Raw genomic sequence first — 27,286 nt, 5'->3', positions numbered from 1 at the left:
ACCATATATTTGCAGGAAGCAGCCCTCCAGTGAGCAGAGAGCAAGGAGGACTGCACTATGAGCATCCATCCAGCTGCCTATTTTTTCACCAAGGAGAAGTAACAGCCAAACAGAAGCCATCATGGAAGAAAAGATCTCATTTACATTAGCAATGAAAAAGGTATTACCTAGGAATAAACTTCATAAGAAATGGGCAAGATTTATATGAAGAGGTGCTAGGTTTCTGGGTTGGAAACCTAAAAACAACATTGGCATCTCTACTTAGATGCACTCACTTGAGATCTGGTAGGTGAGTTAGGAAACCATCCTCCTGTGGCTCCTGGCCCTCCCACTGGAGAGAAATGTGGTTTCTTTGCAGAAAGTTCTTCCTCTTTTTTTTTTCCCCCCCCCACACTCATGGCATGTAGAAGTTTCCTGGCCGGGGATTGAACCCTCACCACAGCAGTGACAAAGCCAGATCCTTGACTGCTCGGCCACTAGGAATTCCCAAGTTCTTGTCTTTATTCTCAAGCTTTCTGGGTGTCAAGAGGCAGTAGTGGTTGGAGCAGCCTCTTGATCCCACTCTGAGATCCTGGGATTGCAGGATAAGGTGTCCATTCCACACATTCAGGCAGTGGCTGTGACTCTAACCCAGGTGTGACTCCAGTAGCCTCAAAAGAAGCAACTCCCCATGGTGAGCCAGTTTGTCAGTGTTGTTCACTCCAAGATACCCAGCCTGCAAGTGCTTCTCCAAGCTTCCCCAGGATCTGAGAAGGACTTGATTCCCTTTATTGAATCTCTTCCTTTTAACACAGCAAAGGAAACCTTAAAAAAAAACAAAAGACAACTTACAGAATGGGAGAAAATAGTTCTGAATGATGCAATGGACAAGGGCTTACTCTCTAGAATATAAAAATAATTTATACAACTCAATGGCAAAAAAGCCAACAACCCAAGCAAAAGCCCTTAATAGACATTTTTCCACAGAAGATATACAGATGGCCCTAAAGCACATGAAAAAATGCTCAATATCACTGATTATTAGAGAAATGCAAATCAAAACTACTATGAGGTACCACCTCACACCAGTTAGAATGGCCGTCATTAATGACTCCACAAATAACAAGTGCTGGAGAGGATCTGGAGAAAAGGGAACTCTCCTGCTCTGTTGGTGGGAATGTAAATTGGTACAACCACTGTGGAAAACAGTATGGAGGTACCTTAGAAAACTATACATAGAACTACCATATGACACAGCAATCCCACTCTTGGGTGTATATCCAGACAAAACCTCCCTTGAAAAAGACACATGCATCCACATGTTCATTGCAGCTCTATTCACAATAGCCAAGACATGGAAACAACCTAAATGTCCATCCACAGAGGAATGGATAAAGAAGACTTCATACATATACACAATGGAATACCACTCAGCCATGGAAAAGAATGAAATAATGCCATTTGCAGCCACATGAATGAAACTAAAGACTCTCATACTAAGTGAAGTAAGTCAGAAAGAGAAAGACATACCATATGATATCACTTATATCTGGAATCTAACATAGAGCACAAATGAATGTTTCCACAGAAAAGAAACTCATGGATTTAGAGAATAGACTTGTGGTTGCTAAGGGGGAGGGGGAGGGAGGGGAATGGACAGGGAATTTGGGGTTAATAGATGCAAACTATTGCCTTTGGAATGGATAAGCAATGAGATCCTGTTGTATAGTCCTGGGAATGATATCTAGTCACTTATGATGGAACATGATAATGTGAGAAAAAGGAATGTGTATGTGTTACTGGGTCACCTTGCTGTATAGTAGAAAATTGACAGAACACTGTAAACAAGCTATAATGGAAGAAAATAAAAATCATTAAATAAAAAAATAAAGTTATCAAAATGTTAAAAAAAACTCTTCCTTTGTAAAATACACAGAGTGGTTTCTGGTTTTTATACTGAAATTTGTCTGACATTTGATTTTGGAAGTGGTTGCAGGAATCCGGTCCTCAAGATGGGAATCTGGGATTGTATCTGACCTGGCTAGGCCTGAGAGAATGGTGACCTTACCACCAGGGGAAAGTAGGATACTGTGGATCCAGGGCATGCAGTGAAAAAATATTCTGTAATTAATCACCTGGAGTGAATAGTTTACTTAGGGTGAGGCTTCAGTGGATGCTATACAAACAGCTATGATGGGAGTGAGGGAACTCAATAACTGTTGGGTTGGCCTTTTCTGACTATATTGGAGAGTTTGAAGAAAGAAAATGATGAATTGTGAAAGTAAAAAAATACAGAAGTTAATTTAATATATGATATCAGTGGCATTTAAAATCATTTGGGAAAAGATGGATGATTAAGTAAATGAGGTTGGGCAAATGTGTAGCTATCAAGATATTAAGTGAAGTTGGATCCGTTTCCCTTAACTCACACTAAAACAAATTCCCGATGGGTTGAATTTTAAGAGGAAAAAGTAAAATCATGAAACATTAGGAAGAAACCATGAAGGAATTTTCAAAGTAATCTGAGAGGGGAAGGCCTTTCTAACTACAACACATTCTAGAAGTAGTAAGTAGTAAAACAAAAGCTTAACAAAACTGACCAATTAGAAATGGGAAAGGTCTGCATGGCCAAAAACCAAAACCAAAACCAAACAAAAAACAAGCAAATAAAAAGCCGAAAGATGTGACAAGTTGAGAAAAAAATTTTGACATTCATTTCTAAGAAAAGGACTATTTTTACTGCTGTATAAATTGTTTCTACATCCAGTAGAAGAGTGGACAAAATACATAAACAATCCATGGCAAGTGAAATACAAATGTCTCTTTCTCACTCATAATAAGAGAAATACAAATTAAAACATTTTTTCATCTAATAAATTAATAAGTTCCAGTTCTGGCCAAAATGGAGAAAGTGCACTGCAGCCTATGTCCCCCACTGATTACTGCTAAAACCTCCGGAAAAAATATAGAAAAAAGCTGCTGCAAGTTGGAGAAAGTGGTCAGGGGACTGGAAAAGCAGGCCCCACTTCTTTGGCATCTGTCTGGGCTAAGCCCGGTGTTCAGAGGGAGGAAGCATTCATTCTTTGTTTTCTTTCACTCCATTAATAATCATTGTAAGCCTACTGTGACTCCAACGCTATACAGAGGGAGAATGTATCATCAATGAAACTGACAAAAATCCCTGCCCCTGTGAAGCTTACACGCGAGGGAAAGAGTAACAATAAATATAACAATATAAAACGTTAGAAGGTGATGAGCTATGGAAAAAAGAAATATGCTAAAGTAAGATGGCAGGGTGGGGAGCAAATATTAAATAGGATGGTCAGAAAGGGTGTCAGTGAGAAGCCAGGGTTTGATTCTTTTGAGGGAAAGGAGGTAACAAAGAGCTTTTAAGGCAGAGGAAACAACCCCCCAGGGCACAGATCCGAGGTTGTAGGTGGTCATGGGGGTGTCTGATGAGTTATGGAATCAGCGGGGAAACCAATATAGCTAGGGTGGAGAAAAAGGGAGAGTAATAAGTTTTCTGAGAGGGGGGGCGAGGCTGGGCTCGGAGACCTGGTAGACCACTGGAAGGAATTTGGCTTTGATGGATATGAGGTTTTAATAATAAATTGGATTTGGATTTTCACTACCTGAAGGTGAATTACAACTAAAATTAAACTTGTTCTTATATTTGAAAATGACAAGAAAATTGGATTCTAGACCTTAAGAGATGGAAAATAGGGAAATGTGAAGTGGAATATTTTTTTGCAGGGCGCCCCCTCACAAAGTGCCCCCCGAAGCCCCGCCTCTCCTACAGTGGTCCCGCCCCCACGCGGAGTGACATCCCGCAAGGCACGCCTCTTCTTTACGAGGCTCGCTTCCACTCCAGGCGACAGCCGAGTTAGGCCTGTCTCGCGTTTCTCTGGAGCAACCTGATCCCGGCGGGGAAGGACTCGCCCCTAGGCCCCGCCCCTCCCGATGCGCCCCTGGGCTAAGCCCCGCCTCTCCCACCCGGTCTCGCCCCGCCTGCGCCTGATCTCTTCTAGGCCCCGCCACGCCTGCCACGCCCAGGTTCGGCGGCGCCCGCCCCGCAGGCCCCGGCCCTCCCCCTCGCCTCTAGCGTAGCTCCCGGGGCCTCCGGGTCTCGCCGGCTCTTGGGCACGCCTCCGGAGACGTGGAGCGCCGAGGCAGCCGGTGAGTGGAGGGTGAAGGAGGGTGGGCCTTGAACCCCCTCGCTCCCGGCTGTGCAGAGCCCGGGGCAGTGCGGGTGGTAGAGTCCAGGCTGCCGGGCGGCGGCGCGACGCCGTCAGGACTCCTCGGGCCGCCGCCCTTTCTTCCCCGGGTACCTCCCGGGGATGGCAATCCCAGGAATGGGGAAGTGAGACCAGGAGGGTCGCCGAGGTTGGCTGATGTTTGGGTGGGGCATGGGAAAGGAGGCGTGAGGGGGGGAGTGGCAGTCTCAGGTAGAGGCTGCGGAAAGCCGAGATTTATGGAGTGAATGTCGATCTGAAAGTGGAGGATTGAGCAATGGAAGATACGTGGTGAGGCTGAAATCTGATGGCTGGTGTGGAGTCAGCATCCGAGGGTTTGGGGAGCTTGAACCAAACTCTCCAAAAGGTGTGGGGGTGGAGGAGTAAGTGAAGCCTCGTGAAGGGCATTTTGAGGAGGGAGCAGCTCACGGGGCCCCATGATTCAGGCTTCCAGGGACAGTCGGGGAGCAGAGAGCGTTCGGTATCTCCGAATGGATATGACCCGAGCAAACTTGAAGAGTTCTGCACACTTTCACATCGGGGTGATCGAGTTTCCATGCTTTCGACTGGGCCGGATCGTACAGTTTAAGTAATAGATGCTAATCAGGGGCAGTGCCTGGGGGACACCTGAGAAATGTGGCTGGAGTAGGCTTCTCCTCCTATAGGCTGCTTCTAATTTCCCTGGGGAGCCTTCGCAGCGCCGGCATTGGTGCTCGCTACATTTTGTAAAACCCTATTTCAGCAGCCCAGACGGTATATAGAGGTCCCACACTTTAAACGTTCAGAGTTGAGGTTTATTTAGACTCAGAAAGTCTATTACAGTCGCTTAAATTTTGGCGGAGTTTGAGTTTTTAGAAATCGAATTCTATGTGGTTTGTATTAAAATTTTATAAATCTTTCTTACGGGCTACTTTCGATTTAAAGTCACACTAACCTGGAGAGCTAAATGGTTTCTAAGGGCCTATTCAGTGAGTATGATAAACAGTTTTAAATTAACTGTGGAAGGTAGATCATGTCTATTTAGACCAGCTGTTACTGAAAGAATCAGAATTGCAGATGAAGAATGAAATTGAAAAGATCTAGAATAATGGAAAGGGATAGAGAAGTCCTGGTAAATTGGAGAGTATGTGTACTTAAAAAACAGCAACAGTGAACTCAGTGAAACTTTTTTTTCATTGCCAGAAAACTTGAAAGAAAAAAGTATAAGGATGAAAATTAAAACTCCATGTAATTTTTATCAACTCTTAACATTTTGGTGCAATTCTTAATTCTTTTTGTATTTTCCATGTATCCAAATGTACATATTACATAATTGGGGTCATATTGTTGTATTACTTTGTATTTTGCTTTTTCTTCCCTTTGTATTTTCCAGCATTTTCCTGGATCATTAAAAATTCTCCTTAAGCATCTTTTTATCAGTTTTTAATTTATTAAAGTATAGTTATTTACAATGTTGTGCCAATTTCTGCTGTAAAGCAGGTGACCCAATCATACATATTTTAAACATCTTTTTATTTTTATTTATTTTTTGTCTTTTTGCCATTTCTTGGGCCGCTGCCTACAGCATATGGAGGTTCCCAGGCTAGAGGTCCAATTGGAGCTGCAGCCACCCACCTACGCCAGAGCCACAGCAACGCGGGATCCAAGCCGCATCTGCAACCTACACCACAGCTCACGACAACAACACTGGATCCTTAACCCACTTAGCAAGGCCTGGGACCGAACTTGCAACCCCATGGTTCCTAGTCGGATTCATTAACCACTGAGCCATGGCGGGAACTCCTTAAACATCTTTTTAAATGATGATATGATCATCGCATGAATTCATTCTTTTTTATTTTTTAATTTTTAAAATTTATTTTATTTTATTTTATTTTTTGTCTTTCCAGGGCTACACCCATGGCATATGGATGTTCCCAGGCTAGGGGTCTAATCGGAGCTGTAGCCGCTGTCCTACACCACAGTTACAGCAACACCGATCCGAGCTGCATCTGCAACCTACAACACAGCTCGGCAATGCTGGATCCTTAACCCACTGTGTGAGGCCAGGGATTGAACCCATGTCCTCAAGAATGCTAGTCAGGTTCATTCATCACTGAGCCACGACGGGAACTCTATTGTGTGAATTCATTCTCTTACCACATATTAGAGTGTCAGCTGTGTACCTGTGCTTGGAGAGGAGGTTCCGTGTTATTCTAGGTTTTCGGACATTATTCCAGCCAAAATAAGCAAAATCTTGGCAATGTCTGGGGTAGTGAGAACAGACAGAATGAAATATTCTTGTTTCGTCTCACTGATCAGTCCACAGCAAAGTTCAGGGCTTCTATGCAGGAGTGGCCTACTGTCTATGTAGTGTCTCATCAGGCCTGGTTCTGGGCTGCTGTGGCCAGGCCATCTTCATTGTGTCCTGCCTCAGCTCTCCTACACCTTCCTATAGGTCTGAGGCCGTGAGGTTCCTGGGTATGTTCCTCAGGGCATTGGCCTCACCAGCTCCCCTGTGTTGTGGGGGTCACTAGGAAATTCTAGTGAGGGTGGTTGGTACAACGCTGATGTTCCACTCTCAGCCCTTCTTTGTGTAAGTGACAGGCCGCTGCCCTAGGTCTCAAGAAGGGAGTGTCCCACCCACAATTGCTCTCTAAGTAACTGCCTGCCCAGGTTTCAGAAGTGGCCTCTAAGTTGCCTTACACCTTTTCCTTTCTCTTCTAGCACTGGCCATTAGAATTGTAACTTTTCTCCTGGGAAGTCCTGCTCCTCTTCCAGCTTGATCAATGTGGCCCTTCATTTTTCTCTCCCTGATGGGTTCCTCTTCTGCTTTGTGACTGAGAGTAATCTTGTCATTTTGGTTTATGTTTCTCCTTGAGTCTGAAACAAGATGATTCCTGCAGACAGCTTTATGTGTTTACTTATTACTCCTTGAATTTATAATTCCGTTGACTTTTTTTCTTTACCCAAACACTGATGAGAATAAAGGGTCCATTACTCTTTTCTTTTTTTGTCTTTTTAGGGCTGCACCCACAGCATATGGAGTATCCCGTGCTAGGGATCCAATCGGAGCTGTAGCCACCGGTCCATGCCACAGCCACAGCCACAGTCACAGCCACGCCAGATCTGAGCCACGTCTGCAGCCTACATCATAGCTCATGGCAACACTGGATCCTTAACCCACTGAGTGAGGCCAGGGATTGAACCTGAAACCTCATGGTTCCTAGTTGGATTTGTTTCCACTGCGCTGCACCTCAGTGGGAACTCCCATTACTTTTTTCTAATTCTTGATAAAATGTGTGAATGCTTCCTCCACCCCCCATAATTGAATTCCCACTGTGTTTCTCTTCATATGTGCCTTTCAACTACCCTGTGCAGGATTTAGCTCTTACTGTAGGCCAGTGATTCCTACAGTTAATGTAAAAGCCACAAGGACTCAGTTCCTTTGTGGGTCTCCTTCAGCCTTGTGTGCAGCTCAGCACATGATGAGGAAGACCAGAGTGTGGGAATCTAGTGATCCTGTGCCCAGGGCCTGTAGAACCTAGCCTCTCTGTGCCTCGTAGTTATTCCTGGCTGCTTTCCTGGCTAATAGTCTGGATAAAAGGGGGAAACTGCCTGTGGTAGAAATCCTCTTATCCTCGAGTGCCTAAGAAGTCTATATGTTGAATCATTGTTTGTTTTTAGATTGGCTCCAATTAGAACATGAGGCCCTCTGCTGTGCCCACACTCAAAGCCCTCATGTCCCTCTTCTGGTATTTTGGTCCCAGGAACTAGTGTGCATGGGAATGGTGGAACAAGTGCTTGTTAAGACTCTTTGGTAAAAGTGGATTGCAGAACTCAACTTAACCCAGGCTGCCACAAGGCTTGTTATTTTCATCATGCTACACTTGGTATTCATGCCATTGGGCCAGCCAGTGTGGGGAAGTGGGAGTAGAACCAGCCTGGATTGCACTGGCCCATGATCCATGAGAGTGGTGTTGCATGTGGAGCACAGAACGGGGCTGGAGTCCCCCAAGCAGAGGGCATCCCCAGAGGTGTCACTGCACAGTGACAGAAATGTCCAGAGCAGAGAGCACAGGCTGGCAGGGACAGGAAGAAGAGACCACAGGTTGTGTAAGAGGGAGTCCTACATCTTAGGTCACCTGCTCTGTAAGTATGCTGTGGCCCACTGGATGTTACAAATATGGAGCAACTGAAGACAAGCAGTGATGATACCTCCAAGAGCATCTTCTGTACAGGAGTCTTGAAGGGGTCAAGGCTTGCCAGGCTCTACTGCTTTGCTCAGAGCAGAATCAAGCTACACTGGTACATGTGTTAGTCTGTGAGACTTGATAGAGCTAAGGCATGCAGCTACACAACTGTGGCAACGTCAGATCCTTAACTCACTGCGTTGGGCTGGGTATTGAACCTTCACTTCCATGGAGACAAGCCAAATAATTTACCCATTGCACTACAGTGGGAACTTCAACCTTGGGTCTTACTAACATAATATAGTGAGATCAGGGGGCTGATTGACTCCGAAGGCTCTTTCTGTTCTAAAAATTCTATCCATGTTCAGCTTCTGTGGTGATTTTGTCAGTCTCCTGGATAGAAGCTGGAGAGGAAGTGACATGCCTATGTACCAGGTCCCTTCCTTTTATATACCATTGGGATTTGGGGAAATTAAGCAAAATATTATCTTCTATTACTTTTTTTTTTTTTTTTAATCTTTTAAGGGCTGCACTTATGGCATATGGAAGTTCCCAGGCTAGGGGTTGAATTGGAGCTACAGCTGACGGCCTACACCACAGCCACAGAAGCACGGGATCTGTGCCATATCTGCAACCCACACCACAGCTCATGGCAACGCCAGATCCTTAAACCACTGAGCGAAGCCAGGTATTGAACTTGAGTCCTCATGGATGCTAGTTGGGTTCATCACTGCTGAGCCACAAAGGAAACTCCCTATATTATGTAATTTTAAAAGTATCATTTGGTCTTTACTATAGTGTGTATTTTACACTTACTGTTGAAAATGTGAGGCTTTTATACTATTTTGCAAATACAGTAGCCATTTTTTCTAATCATAAGAAATACCAGTCACTAATATTCAAATGAAAAAGAAAAATGTAAAGAAGAAAATGAAAAAATCATCCTAAATCCTACTACATAGAAATGGCAGTTTGGAGAAATATATCTGACTAATCATTGATGGAACTTTTTCTTTTTTTTTTGGCCACACCCATGGCATATTGAAGTTCCTGGGCTAGGGATGGCATCCGAGCTACATCTGTGACCTATGCCATAGCTGTGGCAACACTGGATCCCTAACTTAGTGTACCTGGCCAGGGATCGAACCTGTGCCACTGCAGAGACATTGCCAGATCCTTAACCTGCTGCACCACAGTGGGAACTCCTCGTTGATGGAATTTTTTTAAACACATATACTGTGACGAATAGACATGTGTATAGTACACATGCATATCACATGTAATGAATACATATGTATACACACACATGCTTAAGAATGTGAGCTCTGTCATCAAGCTGCCTGGTTTTGAATCCCAGTTTCCCTGCTTGGGACTGTGATATGGACAAGCTACTTCACCTCTTTTACCTCTTATTTTCTCATCTGTAAAATGAAAGCATTAAAATTCCTTCTTTAAGGGATTGGTGTGAGAATTAAATGAGTTCATTCACATAAAAATGTGTGCTTTTCAGTGCTTTTCATTCAGTTAAGTCCTCAGCAAATACTAGCTAGTATTGTCATTTTGATATTACTATGGCTTATACATATTCATAAATAGGGTTATACTTTGCATTTTTACCTTATAGCGTGTTACAAAATATTCTTCATGTTAGTGTAGTCAGAACCTAGTATTAATGGTTCTGTTGTGTAGTTATACCATGCCTTAGCCAATCTCTTGCTGGACTTTCAGGTTGTAGGTTTTTTTCTTTGCCTTAAGTAAACTCAAAAGTAAATAGGAAAGAAAGAAAAAAGAAAGCTATAAGGAGCTTCTTCTATATACATATTTGATTCTATTCTTGGTGTAAGTTTCTCGAACTAGCATTGTTGTGTTGAATGTTATAAGTATTTAATACTGTTTTTCATATTGCTCCTCTGCTTTCTGGGGAGGTGGTATCAAATTACAGTACCTGTTAGCAATGTATGAAAATGGCCACCTGGGTTCTGTGTCAGACCTCGGTTCTATGCATCTTTCAATAAATCTAAACAGGGAAAAATATCTGATTGTTACTTTGCATTTCTTTTATTAGTAACTTTGAACATCTTTTCAAATGTATGTTGTCTACTTACATTTCTCCTTTGTGACTTGTGATTTCAGTTTTTTGGTTTTGTTGTTGATTTGTAAGAACTCTTCATGTATCAGAAATTGTAACATTTTTGTCTGTAGTATATTGGAACTCTTTGATTCCCTGCCTGGTGCAGTGGGTTAAAGGATCTGTTGCTCGGATTCAATCCCTGGCCTGGGAACTTCCATATGCTGCAGGTACGGCCATAAAATTAAAAAAAAAAAAAAATTGGAAATCTTTCCTCTCATGGCTCAGCAGAAACGAATCTGACAAGTGTTCATGAGGATGCAAGTTTGATCCCTGGCCTCGCTCAGTGGGTTAAGGATCCAGCATTGCTGTGAGCTGTGGTGTAGGTTGCAGATGCCGCTTGGATCTTGCGTTGCTGTGGCTATGGCATAGACCAGCAGCTACAGCTCCAATTTGACCCCTAGTCTGGGAACCTCTATATGCTGCAGGTGCATCCCTAAAAAGACAACAACAACAACAAAAATTGGAAGTCTTTTTTTTTTCTTTTATTTTTTAATATATTTTTTAAATTACTCAACGAATGTATTACATTTGTAGTTGTACAATGATCATCACAATCCAACTGGAAGTCTTGTTAAGGTAGTAAAAGGCATATAGTATCTCATAGGAGAATAAATCAATGAGCAAATGTTTATTCTGAGTTTCTAGATAGTACTGAAAGCTGATACATGTTGAGGACCGAAACCTGCTTTTAGTTTCTCAGATTATTTTATGACCTGGTAATTATGCATAATTAACAACTCACATTAGGCAATGCAGAAAGGCTAAAAAACCTTGACCTTTGATGCATGGCCACATATGCCCTTTTGAATCCTTTATTGTCCTCTTAACCTCACCATTTTTTCAATCTTTGCTGTTTGTTCACGTACAGCCTTTCTTCCCACGTCCCACCTTAGAAACCTTGGAGTCATCTGTGGGTCTTTTCCAAGTTGAAGGCTGTCTGGTTCTCATTCTCCCTCCCCAGAGACTTAATTCTCCTTTCTCAGGCTGTCGCTACTGTTGTATTGCTGCAGAGGGTCATTGCTGTTATACTTAGCCTGTGTTTTTAAAATGATCTGATGCATCCTGCTTCTGCTATTAGATGGTGAGCTTCTCAAAAGCAAGATGTAGTCTTTACTTACTTTTGTACCTTCAGGTTGACTCTCAGTAATTTCATGATTAATATTTGTTGTATTTGATATTTACATTTAAAAGACTATGATAGTAAGCCTGTGTAGTCTAGTGGTAGGTTAACATTTTCCCCCAAGTTTGTTATGAAAAATTTCAGGAGTTCAGGGGAGTTGAAATTATCATGAATATCATGCAGAATACCCGCCTAAATTTATCTGTTGAAATTTTTAAATTAAAAAATAAAAAGATAAAAATAAATTTACCTGTTGAGATTTATATCACTCTGACACATAGCCATTCCTCTGCTGAGAAACCTACAGTGACTCTTTACTGGCACTCAGGTCAGATGTAAACCACAGCACAATTTCTCCTTAAATGGCTGTGGCTTACGAATGTGCTGCCACCCTGCTCTGGTCAGGCCAGTCTTCTGTGCTCTTTATTCTTGCTTTATGATTTTGCACATGTTAATTTCCCTGTGTAGAACATGCTTCTCCCTTTGCTGGACCCATAACTTTTGCACATAAGTGTTCTGAATTCCCATAGCTCTAATTGCTGTCTGTTATCATTCTTGCATTCAGTATAATTCCTGATCACATCATTAGCTATTTAGAGGTGAGAATTTGTCCTTTTTTAACCTGGTTTCCCTTATAGAACCTGTCATGTGACTTTGATTTGGCAGATACCTTGAAATAAAATTCCTAATGTATCCGTAGTATAATTTGAATTTAACATTTATTTGTAATACCTGTGTTGTCCCAAACAAGACACAGTGTTTTAGAGAAAAACAGATTCTTATCAGCCCAAGGCAGAAAACCTGGATCTGTTTGATCCGCTTGCTGCAACATCATGATTTCCCCCAGAGAAAGGAAAGATGTTCTGTGTTGTTGGTCACTGCTTTTGTGATTGTTCCCAAGAATTGATTTGCACTTGTACTTTGGAGTCATTAAAACTCACATTAAAACAAGTCTAAATTACACATATCGCCCCTGTTGAGAATCATTGAGTTAGATTCACATGAGGAACATTTTAGTGGGAGGCCAGTAGACCTTAGGACTGATGCCATTTGTGGGTCTCCAGGTTGGCTCCAGTGTTTTTTGAGCTTGATAACAGAGATAAAGGTGATACCCCTGAGAATGTTAGGGACACTAGGAAGGGAAGCTGATACTGGGGACATCAACTCCATGCCAAAGTATGAAATTGGACTGTCTCAATTCCATCCTCATAATGAATTGGTGACTCCTGTTGTTTATTGGACAAAGCCCAGTTCATTTTTAACAATCAGGGGCCCTCCTTAGATACAAGCTCATTCCCATTTCCCCTCCACCCAACTACATAGTTCATACTCCAGCCATACTTAGTCACTTGTCCTTCTCTTGGCTATTTTTCATCATTATTTTGAAAGGGAACACTGTCTCGTCTACTTGAAATGCCATCCATTGTCTACCAGGCAAACCCTTATTCATTCTTCTGAATCCTGTTCAGGTCACATCCTTTGTAAAAGCACATTTTACACTGCTATGCTTCACTTACCTGAAGGTCCCCCCTGCTGTATTTTGAACTGCTTATGGGCAAGTGTGGGGTTCCCTCATCTCTTTGTACAGGGCTGGCTTTCACAGCTGTTTGGACCATTGGGTGATCCTTGTGGATCATGAAAAATTTTCTTTGGTCTTAGATGCAGAATTAGGTTTAATTAAAAGAAAATACAAACACAGTCTGTATATTTATCTTTTCCATTATAACCCATGTTTGCATTTGATTTTATTTTCAGCAAGTTTTTCAAAGATGAAAGTGACCTTATCAGCTCTGGATACTCATGAGAGTTCTTTCACACCCTTGGTAGTCATAGAACTTGCTCAGGATGTCAAGGAAGAAACCAAAGAATGGCTGAAAAGCAGAATCATCACTAAAAAGAAAGATGGAGGTAAGTAAAGTAAATACTATTCAGACTTAGTTACGTGCAGTAAGTAAAACTGTGTTTTCAAAGGTATTTCAGAGTTTTTAAATTTATATATTTTTGAAACTAATGTGTCTGTTTCTTTGCTCTTTATTACTTATCTAGGACTTGAAAGGAGGTCATAAATCAATATTAGATTGTAAATCTCTGTTAGACTATAAGCAATGTGACTGACTTTGTTCACACCTATAAACTCTGCACCTGTATACAGTGCCTGGTGCATGGTAGGTGCTTAATAAATATTTGTCAAATGAACAAATGAGTATTTTTTAGTATTCTTTCTGTGTCAGTTATGGTGCTAAGGGAGGGAGAATTATGTTTCCAACTGCAAGAATGTTACTCTCAGGGTGGGGAGAGTGAATGCCTAGAAATTGAAGGAATAGGAAAAAGCACTAATGAAAGAGCTTTGGACAGGATTAAGATGGCAGAATAGAAGGAGTGGAACTCACCTTCTCTCATAAAAACAGCAAAATTAAAACCAAATGCTCAACAACCTTCAACCAAATGGACTGGAAACTTTCAAAAAGATTGTGCCTCCTACCATCTTGATGTGGCCTCCAGATGAAAAAGAGGAGGCCACAGCAAGACAGTAGGAGGGGCGGTTACACTATATAAGCAACTCCATTCCCTCTATTTCCACAGACTGGAAAGTAATTGTATTACAGAGACTCACCTACAGGAGTGAGAGTTCTGAGCTCTAAGTCAGGTTCCCACACGTGGGGATCTGGCATTGGGAGAAAGAGCACCTGGAGCATCTGGCATTGAAGGCCAGTGGGGCTTGTGCACAGGAGCTCCATGGTACTGGGGAAACAGACCCCCATTCTTGAAAGGGGCACACAGGTTTTCATGTGCACTGGGACCCTGGGCAAAGCAGAGGCTCCGTAGGAATCCGGTAATACCTGACTGAAATTCTTGGAGGATCTCCTGAGGAAGAAGGGGTGACTCTGGCTCGTTGTGGGGAAAGGACATTGGGGGAAAAGGTCTCAGGAATATTCATCAGTGTGTGTTCCTCTAGAGGTGACCATTTTGGGAAAATCTGGCCCCACACATCAGTGCTGAGAAGCTCCAGGCCAAACAATCACAGGTAGGCTCACAGCCCTACCCTACGTAAACAGGCTGTGTAAAGAACCCCCAGGAACACAGCCTCATCTAATCTCACCCAGAAACAAAACACCATCCACCAGAGGGATAGGAATCAGCACCACATACCAGTGGGCAGGCACAAGTCCCTCTTATCAGGAAGACTACAGCAAACCCTCCCATACCAACTTCAGCCACAAGGGGGGCAGATGTCAGAAGTAAGAGAGGCTACAACTCTATTGTCTACAAAAAGGTCACCACACCAAAAACCTATAAAAATGAAAAGGCAGAGAACTATAACTCAAATAAGGGAGCAAGAAAAAACCTCAGAAAAGCAGCTAAGTGAGCTGGAAATTATCAGCCTCCAGAAAAAAACTACAATGATGATGCTGAAGATGATGCAAGACAGTGGAAATAAACTGGAGGCAAAGATTGATAATTTAAAGCAACCATTGAGCAAAGAAATATAAGATTTAAGGATTAAGCAAGAAGAGATGCAAAATGCAATGACTGAAATAAAAAATTCCCTAGAAGCAACCACAGCAGAGTACAGGAGGCAGAAGAACATATAAGCAAGGTAATGGACAGACTAGTGGAAAACACTGATGTGGAACAGAAAAGAGAAAAAAGATTGAAAAGGAATGAAGATACTCTAAGAGAACTCTGGGACAATGTTAAACACACCAACATCCGTATTATAGGGGTGCCAGAAGGAAAAGAGAGGAAAAAAGGGACAAAAAAAAATATTGGAAGAGATAATAGCTGAAAACTTCCCTAATGTGGGAAAGAACCACTCACTCAAATCCAGGAAGCACAACAAGTGCTATATAAAATAAAGAAGGAGGAACACCCTGAGACACATATTAATCAAACTGACCAAAATTAAAGGCAAAGAGAAAATATTGAAAGAACCTAGGGAAAAGAAGCAAATAACATACAATGAAACGCTGATAAAGATATTGGCAGATTTTTCAGCAGAAACTCTGCAGGCCAGGAGGGAGTACACAATATACTTAAAGTGATGAAAGGAAAAAACCTCCAACCAAGATTACTTTATCCAGCAAGGCTCTTATTCGGATTTGAAGGAGAAATCAAAAGCTTGACAGATAAGCAAAAGCTAAGAGAATTCAGCAATACTAAACCAGCTTTACAGCAAATACTAAAGGAACTTCTCTAGGCAGAAAAGAAAAGGCTACAACTAGAAACAAAAATACCACAAATGACAAAGCTCACCAGTAAAGGAATATATATATACATATATATATATATGTATATATGTATATAGTAAAGGTGAGAAATCATCCATGAACAAATGCTACCAAAATCAAAAATTGTGAGAAGAGGAGGGTACAAATGCAGGACACCATAATTACGATTGCATTTAAGAGACCAACAACTGAAAACAATATCATATATCTATATATAGAATATATATAGATATATATTTATGTATATATATAGACTCCTGTATCAAAGCTTCAGGGTAACTGCAAACCAAGAATCTACAATTGATACACACACATAAGAAAAATCAACTCAAATACAACACTAAAGATAGTTATCAAACCACAAGAGGAGAGAACAAGAAAAGAAGGGAAGAAAAAAGAGCAACAAAAACAAATCCAAAACAGTTAATAAAATGTCAGTAAGAACATACATATCAGTAATTACCTTAAATGTAAATGGACTAAATGCCCCAACCAAAAGACATAGATTGGCTGAATGGATACAAAAACAAGACCCATGTATATTCTGTTTTCAAGAGATCCATTTCACTTCTAGGGACACATACAAATTGAAAGTGAGAGATGGAGGAAAATATTCCATGCAAAGGGGAATCAAAAAAAGTTGGAGTAGCAATATTCATATCAGACAAAATAGACCTTGAAATAAAGAATATTATAAGAGACAAAGAAGGACATTACATAATGTTATATCTTTATAAGAAGAAGATATAACAATTGTAAGTATATATGCACCAAATATAGGATCACCTCAATATACAAGGCAACTGCTAAAAACCTTAAAAGTAGAAATTGACAGTAACACTCATAGTGGAAGACTTTAACATGCCACTTACAGCAATGGACAGATCATCCAGAGAGAAAATCAAGGAAACACAGGCCCTAAATAAAGCATTAGAGCAGTCGGGCTTAATAGATATTTATGGGACATTCCATCCAAAAGCAAAAGAATACACATTCTTCTCAAGTGCACATGGAATATTCTCTAGGATTGATCACATTCTGGACCATAAATCAAGCTTCAGTGACTTTAAAAAAGTTGAAATCACATCAAGCACCTTTTTCAATTGCAATGCTATACAAGTGGAAATCAACAAGGAAAAAACTGCAGAAAACACAAAGATGTGGAGACTAAACAACATGATACTAAACAACAATGGATCACTGAAGAAATCAAAGAGGAAATTAAAAAATACCTAGAAGCAAATGACAACAAAGATACAACACTCCCAAACTTATGAGATGCAGCAAAAGCAGTTCTAAGAGGGAAGTTTATAGCAATACAAGCCTACCTTAGGCAACAAGAAAAAGCTCAAATAAATAGCTTAACTTTACATCTAAAGGAGCTAGAGAGAAAAGATCACACAAGACCTAAAGTTAGCAGAAGGAAAGAAATATAAGATCAGAGCAGAAATAAATGAAATAGAAAAGATCAATAGAAGAAGAAAACCATAGAAAAGATCAATGAAACCAAAAGTTTGTTCTTTGAAAAGATCAACAAAATTGATAAACCCTTAGTCAGATTTATCAAGAAAAATAAGAGAGAGGACTCACATCAATAAAATTAGAAATGAAAAAGGAGAAGTTACAATGGACATCACAGAAATACAAAGGATCATAAGAGACCACTACATGAAACTATATGCTAATAAGACAGAAAACCTAGAAGAAATGGACAAATTCTTAGAAAAGTACAATCTTCCAAGACTAAAGCAAGATGAAACAGAAAAGATGAATGCCCCAATCACAAGTCCTGAAATTGAAACTGCAATTAAAAGACTTCCAACAAACAAAAGTCTAGGACCTGATGACTTCACAGGCAAATTCTATCAAACATTTAGAGAAGAGCTAACACCTATCCTTATGAAACTATTCCAAAAAATTGCAGAGGAAGGAACACTCCCAAACTCATTTTATGAGGCCACCATCACCCTGATACCAAAACCAGACAAAGATACCATGAAAAAAGAAAATTACAGAACAATATCACTGTTGAACATGGATGCAAAAATCCTCAACAAAATACTAGCAAACCGAATCTGACAATACAGTAAAAGGATTATACATCATGATCAAGAGGGATTTATCTCAGGGATGCAAGGATTCTTCAATATCTGAAAATCAGTCATTGTGATACACCACATTAACAAACTAAAGAATAAAAACCATATGATCCTTTCAATAGATGCAGGAAAATCCTTTGACAAAATCCAACACCCATTTCTGATAAAAACCCTTCAGAACGTGGTCTAGAGGGAATCTACTTCAACATAATAAAGGCCATATATGACAAACTCAGAGCTAACATCATTCTTAATGGGGAAAAACTGAAAGAATTCCTGCTGAGATCAGGAACAAGACAAGGATATCTGCTCTCGCCACTACTATTCAATATAGTTTTGGAAGTCCTAGCCACAGCAATCAGAGAAGTAAAAGAAGTAGAAGGAATCCAAATTGGAAAGGAACAAGTGGAACTATCACTATTTGCAGATAACATGATACTATACCTAGAAAACCCTAAAGACTCTACCAGAAAACTGTTAGAGCTCATCAATGAATTTGGCAAAGTTGCAGGATACAAAATTAATACACAGAAATCGACAGCATTTCTACATGCTAACAACGAAATATCAGAAAGAGAAATTAGGGAAACAATCTCATTTACCATTTCATCAAATAGAATAAAATGCTTAGGACTAAACCTACTTAAAGACACAAAAGACCTGAACTCTGAAATCTATAAGACACTGATCAATGAAATCAAAGATGACAGAAACAGATGGAAAGACATACCATGCTCTTGGAATGGAGGAATCAATATTATCAAAATGACTATACTACCCAAGGCAATCTACAGATTCAGTGTAATCCCTATCAAATTACGAAGAACATTTTTCACAGAACTAGAAGAAAATACTTTAAAATTTGTTTGGAAGCACAAAAGACCCAGAATAGCCAAAGCCATCCTGAGAAAGAAAAATGGAGCTAAAGAATCAGGCTTCCTGAATTCAGACTATACTACAAAGCTATAGTCATTAACACAGTACAACACTGGCACAAAAACAAATATAGATCAGTGGAACAGGATAGAAAGCCCAGAACGAAACCCACGCACCTACAGTCAACTAATCTATGACAAAGGAGGCAAGAATATACAAAGAGAAAAGACAGCCCCTTCAATAAGAGGTGTTGTGAATATTGGACAGCCACATGTAAAAGAACAAAATTAGAAAACTTCCTAACACCATACACAAAAATAAACTCAAAATGAATTAAAGACCTAAATATAAGATCAGATACTATAAAACTCTTAGAGGAAAACATAGGGCAAATACTTTCCAACAAACGAAAGCAACGTCTTCTCAGATCCACCTCCTAGAGTACTGACAATAAGACAAAAATAAACAAATGGGACTTAATTAAACTTAAAAGTTTCTGCACAGCAAAGGAAACCCTAAACAAAACAAAGAGACAACCCACAGAATGGGAGAAAATCTTTGCAAGTGAAGCCACTGACAAGGGATTAATCTCCAAAATTTATAAACACCTTCTGCAGCTCCATACCAAAAAAAACAAACAACCCCATCAAAAAATGGGCAGAAGATCTAAACTGACAATTCTCCAAAGAAGACATACAGATGGCCAAAAAACACATGACAAGATGTTCAACATCACTCATTATTAGAGAAATGCAAATCAGCACCACTATGAGGTACCACCTTACACTGGCCAGAATGGCCATCATCAAAAAGTCTACAAACAGTAAGTGCTGGTGAGGGTATGGAGAAAAGGGAACCCTATTACACTGTTGGTGGGAATGTAAATTGGTGCAACCACTGTGGAAAGCAGTATGGAGATTCCTCAGAAAACTAAAAATAGAATTACTATTTGATCTAGCAGTCCCATTCCTGGGCATCTATCTAGAGAAAAACCATGACTTGAAAAGATAGATGTAGTCCAGTGTTCATTGCAGCACTATGTACTATAGCGAAGACATAGAAACAAGCTAAATGTCTGTCGACAGAAGAGTGGATAAAAAAGATGTGATACATATACACAATGGACCATTACACATTAAAAGGAAAGAAATAATAGCATTTGCAGCAACATGGATGGACCTAGAAATCATGTAAAGTGAAGTCAGACAGTGAGACACCAACATCATAATGCTCTCACATACCTGTGGAATCTAAAAAAAATGACACAATGAACCTCTGCAGAACAGATACTGACTCACAGACTTTGAAAAACTTATGGTTTCCAAATGAGACAGGTTGAGGGGTGGGGGGAGGCTCTGGGGTTTGGGATGGAAATGTTACAAAATTTGGTTGTGATGATTGTTGTAACACTATAAATGTAATAAAATTCATTGAGTAATAAAAACAAGAAAGAGCTGTTACAAAATAGTGCAATACACTTAAACATGAATTGTATATATACTTGCAATGCATGTAAGAAAGAGGTGACATTTGGTGATGCCTTTTGGGTGGTATGGAATGATTGTGTAAAAGAAACCAAAGGTCAGCCCTCCCCTGTAGCGCAAAAAGTGATCTAGATATGGGTGAGAGCATAGAGGGCATTTTATAGGAGAAGGCCCTTCATAAATCTGTATATAACCACCCCTAAAACTTCACTAAGTCTCCAAATACTGGACAAAATTTAAATAGACTCTTTTAAAAAAAGTTTTTAAGTGTAAATGGAAATGCTTCCTTAGAAGTAAAACGGAGGAGTTCCCACTGTGGCACCATGGGTTAGGAATCCAACTGTAGCAGGTTGGGTTGCTGCAGAGGCACAGTTTTGATTCCTGGCCTGGTTCAGTGGATTAAAGGATCAGGCATTACCACAGCTGTGGCTCAGATTCAATCCCTGGCCTAGGAATGCCCATATGCCTCAGGCGCAGCCATTAAATACATGCATACATACATATACATTAAAACTTTAATCAAGGTGGAATTTTATTGTCTTCATACAGTTGAACCAAAAAAAAAAAAAATAAAACTTTAAAAACAAGAATACTTGCCTGCTGAAATCTGAGGTGTCTCACTTGACCAGAGTCTGTTCTTTAAAATTCCTGTGGTGTAAGATCATGGGGGAGGGGATGGCCATCTTCCCGTACTGCTGGAGCAGTCATAAAAGAACAATCCAACAAAGTATTCTGGTTCTTCCAGGTAAAGGTAGTGGATTTAACGTTCATGTTTACTTTTATTCTTAAAAACTCCTATTAAGATGACAATAAAAGGATTTTTTTAAAAAAAGACCTAACTCCATATTAACAAAAAAGAAAGGGGAAGATATAACAGCAGCGCCATTTTGGAAGCTAGAAAACAGGTGGATAAGGAGTAAGTAACTTCTCAGATGAGAAATCTAGAGCTTAAGCTCTAGGAAAAAATTGAGAGGAGAAAATTGAGGTGCAGTTAGGTTTCCACTGTAGAATATTCCTGAGGACTCAGGAGTTAATGACATTAGGGGCCTGTAGAGGTGGAAATAAAAGCCATGCCAAGAAATAAAAAAAAAAAAAAAAAAGAATCAGCTGAGATCTATTTAAGAAATTGATCCCCACTCAGGCAAAGTCTCTCCTTATTCTCTGGAGAGGGTCAGATGCATGGGTTTTGCCATGGGGAATTTATGCATAGCTGAAAACAGATTCTGTACTGAAAATGAGGTAATTAATTGAATATTATTACCTCTGTGCTCTTTCCCACCAATCTCATACCTGAAGTTTCTACAATGTTAGCAGCTAGATGCAAATCATCTTGGAAGGAAATTTGAATAATCTTTCTTTGGGGAATCTGAGCAACCCAAGACAGAATAACTAAAGGTACAGAAAACAACAGTTGCCCATGGCATATATCTAAACAAAACTTTCCTTAAAAAAGTCACATACACCCACATGTTCATTGCAGCACTATTCACAATAGCCAAGACATGGAAACAACCCAAATGTCCATCAACAGAAGATTGAATTAGGAATACTACTCGGGTATAAAAAAGAACAAAATAATTTGTAGCAACATGGATGAACTAGAGACTCTCATACTAAGTGAAGTAAGTCAGAAAGAGAAGGGCAAATACCATGTGATATCACTTACATCTGGAATCTACTATATGGCACAAATGAACCTTTCCACAGGAAAGAAAATCATGGACTTGGAGAACAGACTTGTGGTTGTGGAGCGGGAAAGGGAGGGAGTGGGATGAATTAGGAGTTTGGGGTTAATAGAAGCAGACTATTGCCTTTGGAATGGATTAGCAATGAGATCCTGCTGTGTAGTACTGAGAACTATATCTAGTCACTTATGATGCAGCATGATAATGTAAGAAAAAAGAATGTATACATGTACATGTAACTGGGTCACCATGCTGTACAGTAGAAAAAAAAATTGTATTGGGGAAATAACAATAAAAATTTTTTAATGGAAAAAAATAAATAAAACAAAGCAAAACCACTTAAAAAAAAAAAAAAAGGAGTTTCCCATGGAAAATGACCTGGCCAGACTACCTTGCATTAAAGGCCAGCTTTGATGAGTTCCATCTAAACCATCAGAACTTCTGTTTTGCCTAGTAGAACTACTTTTGTGGAGCAGTTCAACAAAAGATCAACATCTGAGGAAAATCCCTAACATGAAAGTGAAAGCTGAAACTAAACAAAAAGATAAAAGCAGCAAACTGCAGGAGAAAACCAAAGAGAATTAAAAATTCGATTCCAAGAGTTATGAGAGGACATACCATCTACAAATCAATGGTGGAAAGGTATAAAATAATCATTTAGAAAAAAAAGTAGTTCTCATAAAATGAAAGTATGATAGCAAAATTTAAAAACTCAATAAGAGGGTTAGGAGATAATTTTGGCAAAATCTCCCAAAACGTAAAACAAAAAGGTAAAGAATGGGAAAATCTGAGAGAAAAAAATAGCGAAATTAGAGGACTAGGACTAGTCCAGGAGGTACACATCTGAATAAAGGGAGTTGCAGAAGAGGAACAGAGAAAAAGAAGAGGAAGACATCATCAAAGAAAAGCTGAAGATTGATGCATACTTTTTCAGACTGAGGCATACTTTTTCAGATTGAAAGGGTCCATGCAATGCCCAGGATGCGTGGATGAAATGAGGATGAAAATGGCTTACCATTGGAAAGTTTCAGAACCCTGGAGAAAGAGAAGATTCTACAAACTTCCAGAAAAAAAGAAAATAGGTTAGACACAAAGTATCAGACTTAACAAACACCAGAAGCTAGAAGGCAGTGGTGTAATATCTTCATTTCTGAAGGAAAATTATTTCAATTTAGAATTCTGAAACCACACAGCTGCCAACAGAGTGTGAGGGCCAAGTGAAGAGATTTCTCTAAGATGTTGACAGGCTTGCATGGCTGTGTATTGAGGGAAGACTTAAACAATTGGCAGAGCTTGAGGGATTGATTTACCAATAAGTACATAATAAACTAAGCAAATGATGAAACAAGACAGTTATCAACTTTGGGGAAAATGGTAATCATAGCATATTGTAAGGCTTAACTATGATGTATGCAGTTACAATAATGAAAATAATATTGGTGAAATGAAAAGGATGATATAAATGTATTGTGAGAATAGGGTGATGGAAATGGTAAAGATGGGTTGGAAAGAGAACTAAATCCTCACTTGCCAGGGCTTAAAACAAAAATAAAGAAATAACTCTGCAAGCTTATTGTTTCGTGACATGAAAACAAATCACAAAGGAATCGCTTGAACATGTTAAAAGTCATTACCTGGGGGGTGGAGGGATGGGCACTGCTCTTCTTCAAAACATGATATTGACAGATGGTTCTTGGTGAAGGATATACCAGTTTATACTCCCCAACAATGTCTGAGACTGCTTTTCCCCACACACCCCATGTCAGTTTGGGTCTTCCAAGCAAGAGATGCCAAATGGGATTTAATGCACAGGAGGTTTATTGGGAGGAATATCTGTGGAAAGATAAAGGTGGAAGAAGCAGGCTTAGACATTGAGAGCCTTCAGATTTTGGTGTAGGCCTGACACTTGTGAAAGGAAAGAGGGAAGGATGGAGAATTGGATGGGAAGAGCTTCAGTCTACAGTCTGGTTCTGAAGCGTTGCCCTTTAAAGGAAACACATGTAGAGCAAGGATGCTCTCATTCCATTATCCCCTGCATGTTCAGCCCATGGCTGGGAGCAGCTGGGGAGCATGTCCTAGATGTGAGAGTACTGTGGCCTAGGTGTGATAGTACCATGGCCAAGGTGTAAGGGTACTGAGGCCAAAGATAGGCAGCAGGAGGTTGCCAGTCAATGGCTCCTCACAGCAGATTCTTTTCAAGGGAGTTCTTGGTGGGGAGCAGGGCACTTCCATGGCTACCATATCCATCACCAATTTCTTCTTCTTCTTTTTTTTTTTTTTTTCCAGTTGAGGTGATAGTTTTATTGTGGGGGAGAGTTGTTTGTTTTTATATAATTATTTTTTATTTTTTTCTATTATAGCTGGTTTACACTGTTCTGTCAATTTTCTACTGTACAGCATGGTTACCAAGTTACACAAACATGTATACATTTGTTTTTCTCACATTATCATGCTCCACCATAAGTGACCAGACATAGTTCCCAGTGTTGCACAGCAGGATCTCACTGCTAATCCATTCCAAAGGCAATAGTCTGGATCTATCAACCTCAAGCACCCCATCCATCCCACTCCCTCCCCCTCCCCTTTGGCAACTACAAGTCTATTGTCCAAGTCCATGATTTTCTTTTCTGTGGAAACATTCATTTGCGCCGTATAGTAGATTCCAGATATAAGTGACCTCATATGGTATTTGCCCTTCTCTTTCTGACTTACTGCACTCAGTCCGAGAGTCTCTAGTTCATCCATGTTGCTACAAATGGCATTATTTTGTTCTTTTTTATACCTGAGTAGTATTCCATTGTGTATATATACCACATCTTCCTAATTCAATCCTCTGTTGATGGACATTTGGGTTCTTTCCATGTCTTGGCTATTGTGAATAGTACTGCAGTGAACATGTGGGTGCATATGCCTTTCTCAAGGGAAGTTTTGTCTAGATATACACCCAAGGGTGGGATTGCTGGGTCATGTGGTAGTTCTATGTGTAGTTTTCTAAGATACCTCCATACTGTTCTCCATAGTGGTTGTATCAGCTTACATTCCCACCAACAGTGCAGGAGGGTTCCCTTTTCTCCACACCCCTTCCAGCACTTGTTATTTGTGGACTTATTAATGATGGCCATTCTCACTGGCATGAGGTGGTACCTCATTGTAGTTTTGATTTGCATGTCTCTAATAATCAGGGGTGTTGATTTCATGCGTCTGTTGGCCATATGTACATCTTCCTCGGAGAAATGTCTCTTCGGGTCTTTTGCCTGTTTTTCAGTTGGGTTGTTGGCTTTTTTGCTCTTGAGTTGTGTGAGTTGCTTGTATATTCTAGAGATTAAGCCCTTGTCCGTTGCCTCATTTGAAACTGTTTTCTCCCATTCTGAAAGTTGTCTTTTTGGTTTCTTTTTGGTTTCCTTTGCTGTGCAAAAGCTTGTCAGTTTGACTAGGTCCCATTGGTTTATTTTGGCTTTTATTGCTGTTGCTTTGGGAGACTGACCTGAGAAAACATTTGTAAGGTTGATGTCAGAGAATGTTTTGCCTATGTTCTCTTCCAGGAGTTTGATGGTGTCCTGTCATATATTTAAGTCTTTCAGCCATTTTGAGTTTATTTTGGTGGCATGGTGTGAGGGTGTGTTCTAGTTTCATTGATTTGCGTGCAGCTGTCCAGGTTTCCCAGCAATACTTGCTGAAAAGACTGTCTTTTTTCCCATTTTATGTTCTTGCCTCCCTTGTCAAAGATTAATTGACCCTAGGTGTCTGGGTTTATTTCTGGGTTCTCTATTGTGTTCCATTGGTCTTTCTGTTTGTTTTGGTACCAGTACCACACTGTTTTGATGACTGTGGCTTTGTAATAGTGCCTGAAGTCTGGGAGAGTTATGCCTCCTGCATGGTTTTTGTTCCTCAGAATTGCTTTGGCAATTCCACCATCTATTTCTTAACCAAACTTTTGATCTTTGTAGCATGAGAAGTGAGAAATAGCATATTGGTGTTGTTTTGTATTTATCTTAATATAAAAGACGTTTTGGATTTCATATTTAAAAGCCATCTGTGTTTTCTTTAAATTGAACATATCTTTTATTGATTTTTTTAAATGATTTTTATTTTTTCCATTATAGCTGGTTTATAGTGTTCTGTCAATTTTCTACTGTACAGCAAGGTGACCCAGTCACACATACATACATATTATTTTTCTCACATTATCCTCCATCAAGCTCCATCACAAGTGACTAGATATAGTTCCCAGTGCTATACAGAAAGATCTCATTGCTTATCCATGTCTTATTGATTTTTTATTAAAGTGTTTAATGCTTCTATTATAAATTACCTAAATAATAATATGTGCCATAATATGTTAATCTTAACATATTAATCCATTGGGGAAGTGAAGTATTAATTCTGCTCATTATCCTGTTATCATCTGATAAGCATTTTTATAATTCCTATCAACCCTCTATAGAGCATAAATAGTAAAGAAACAGTGTACCTTAAAAAGTTTGTTGTAGGAGTTCCCCTCATGGCGCAGTGGTTAACAAATCTGACTGGGAACCATGAGGTTGCGGGTTCGATCCCTGCCCTTGCTCAGTGGGTTAATGATCCGGCGTTGCCGTGAGCTGTGGTGGAGGTTGCAGACACGGCTCGGATCCTGTGTTGCTGTGGCTCTGGTGTAGGCCGGCGGCTACAGCTCCGATTCAACCCCTAGCCTGGGAAACTCTGTATGCCGTTGGAGCGGCCCAAGAAATGGCAAAAAGACAAAAAAAAAAAAAAAAAGTTTGGTGTAGATAGGAATTAAAAACTAGAAAAAATTCCTTTTTCTCTATATCTTTATTTATTTGTTTATTAATTTATTTATTTGATTTTTTAGGGCCATACCTGTAGCATATGGAAGTCCCCAGGCTAAGTGTCGAATCAGAGCTGCAGCTTTCAACCTATTCCACAGCTTTAGCATCATGGGATCCTAGTCATTTCTGCGACCTACACCACAGCTCGAAGCAATGCAAGATCCTTGACCCACTGAGTGAGGCCAGGGGTCTAACCTGTGTCCTCATGGATACTAGCTGGGTTTTTACTGATGAGCCACTTTTGGAACTCTTCCCTATAACCTTTTTTTGTTGTTGTTGCTATTTTAGAGCTGCACTGAAGCATATGGAGGTTCCCAGGCTAGGGGTCAAATTGCAGCTGTAGCTGCTGGCCTATACCACAGCCACAATAATGCAGGATCCGATCCACATCTGCAGCCTACACCACAGCTCATTGCAACCCCGGATCCTTAAGCCACTGAGAGAGGCCAGGGA

General features: G+C 40.2%; 1 protein-coding gene across 5 annotated transcripts in view; it reads left to right on the top strand.

Annotated features, from left to right (window-relative positions):
• ANO10 (anoctamin 10) overlaps nt 1-27,286 on the top strand; it is a 274,985-nt gene that overhangs the window by 38,820 nt on the left and 208,879 nt on the right. For 2 of the 5 annotated variants that reach the window (XM_013981531.3, XM_021071718.2), the window contains exon 2: nt 13,390-13,542. In XM_013981531.3, the coding sequence (XP_013836985.2) occupies nt 13,404-13,542 (139 nt within the window). In that variant the 5' untranslated portion in view covers nt 13,390-13,403. Of the gene's footprint in view, nt 1-4,039; nt 4,156-4,230; nt 4,503-13,389; nt 13,543-27,286 lie in introns of those variants that run through there. The other 3 variants (XM_021071717.2, XM_084987972.1, XM_021071719.2) reach the window with 3 other exon arrangements.

The sequence above is a fragment of the Sus scrofa genome, chromosome 13, assembly GCF_054392235.1.
Source record: "Sus scrofa isolate SSC_HxYL_T2T_F1_AM1 chromosome 13, Sscrofa_HxYL_maternal_Yorkshire_Landrace_v2.0, whole genome shotgun sequence".
NCBI lineage: Eukaryota > Metazoa > Chordata > Mammalia > Artiodactyla > Suidae > Sus > Sus scrofa.
Note: the sequence above shows the minus strand (reverse complement) of the source record. Positions and strands in the feature narration are given on the sequence as shown.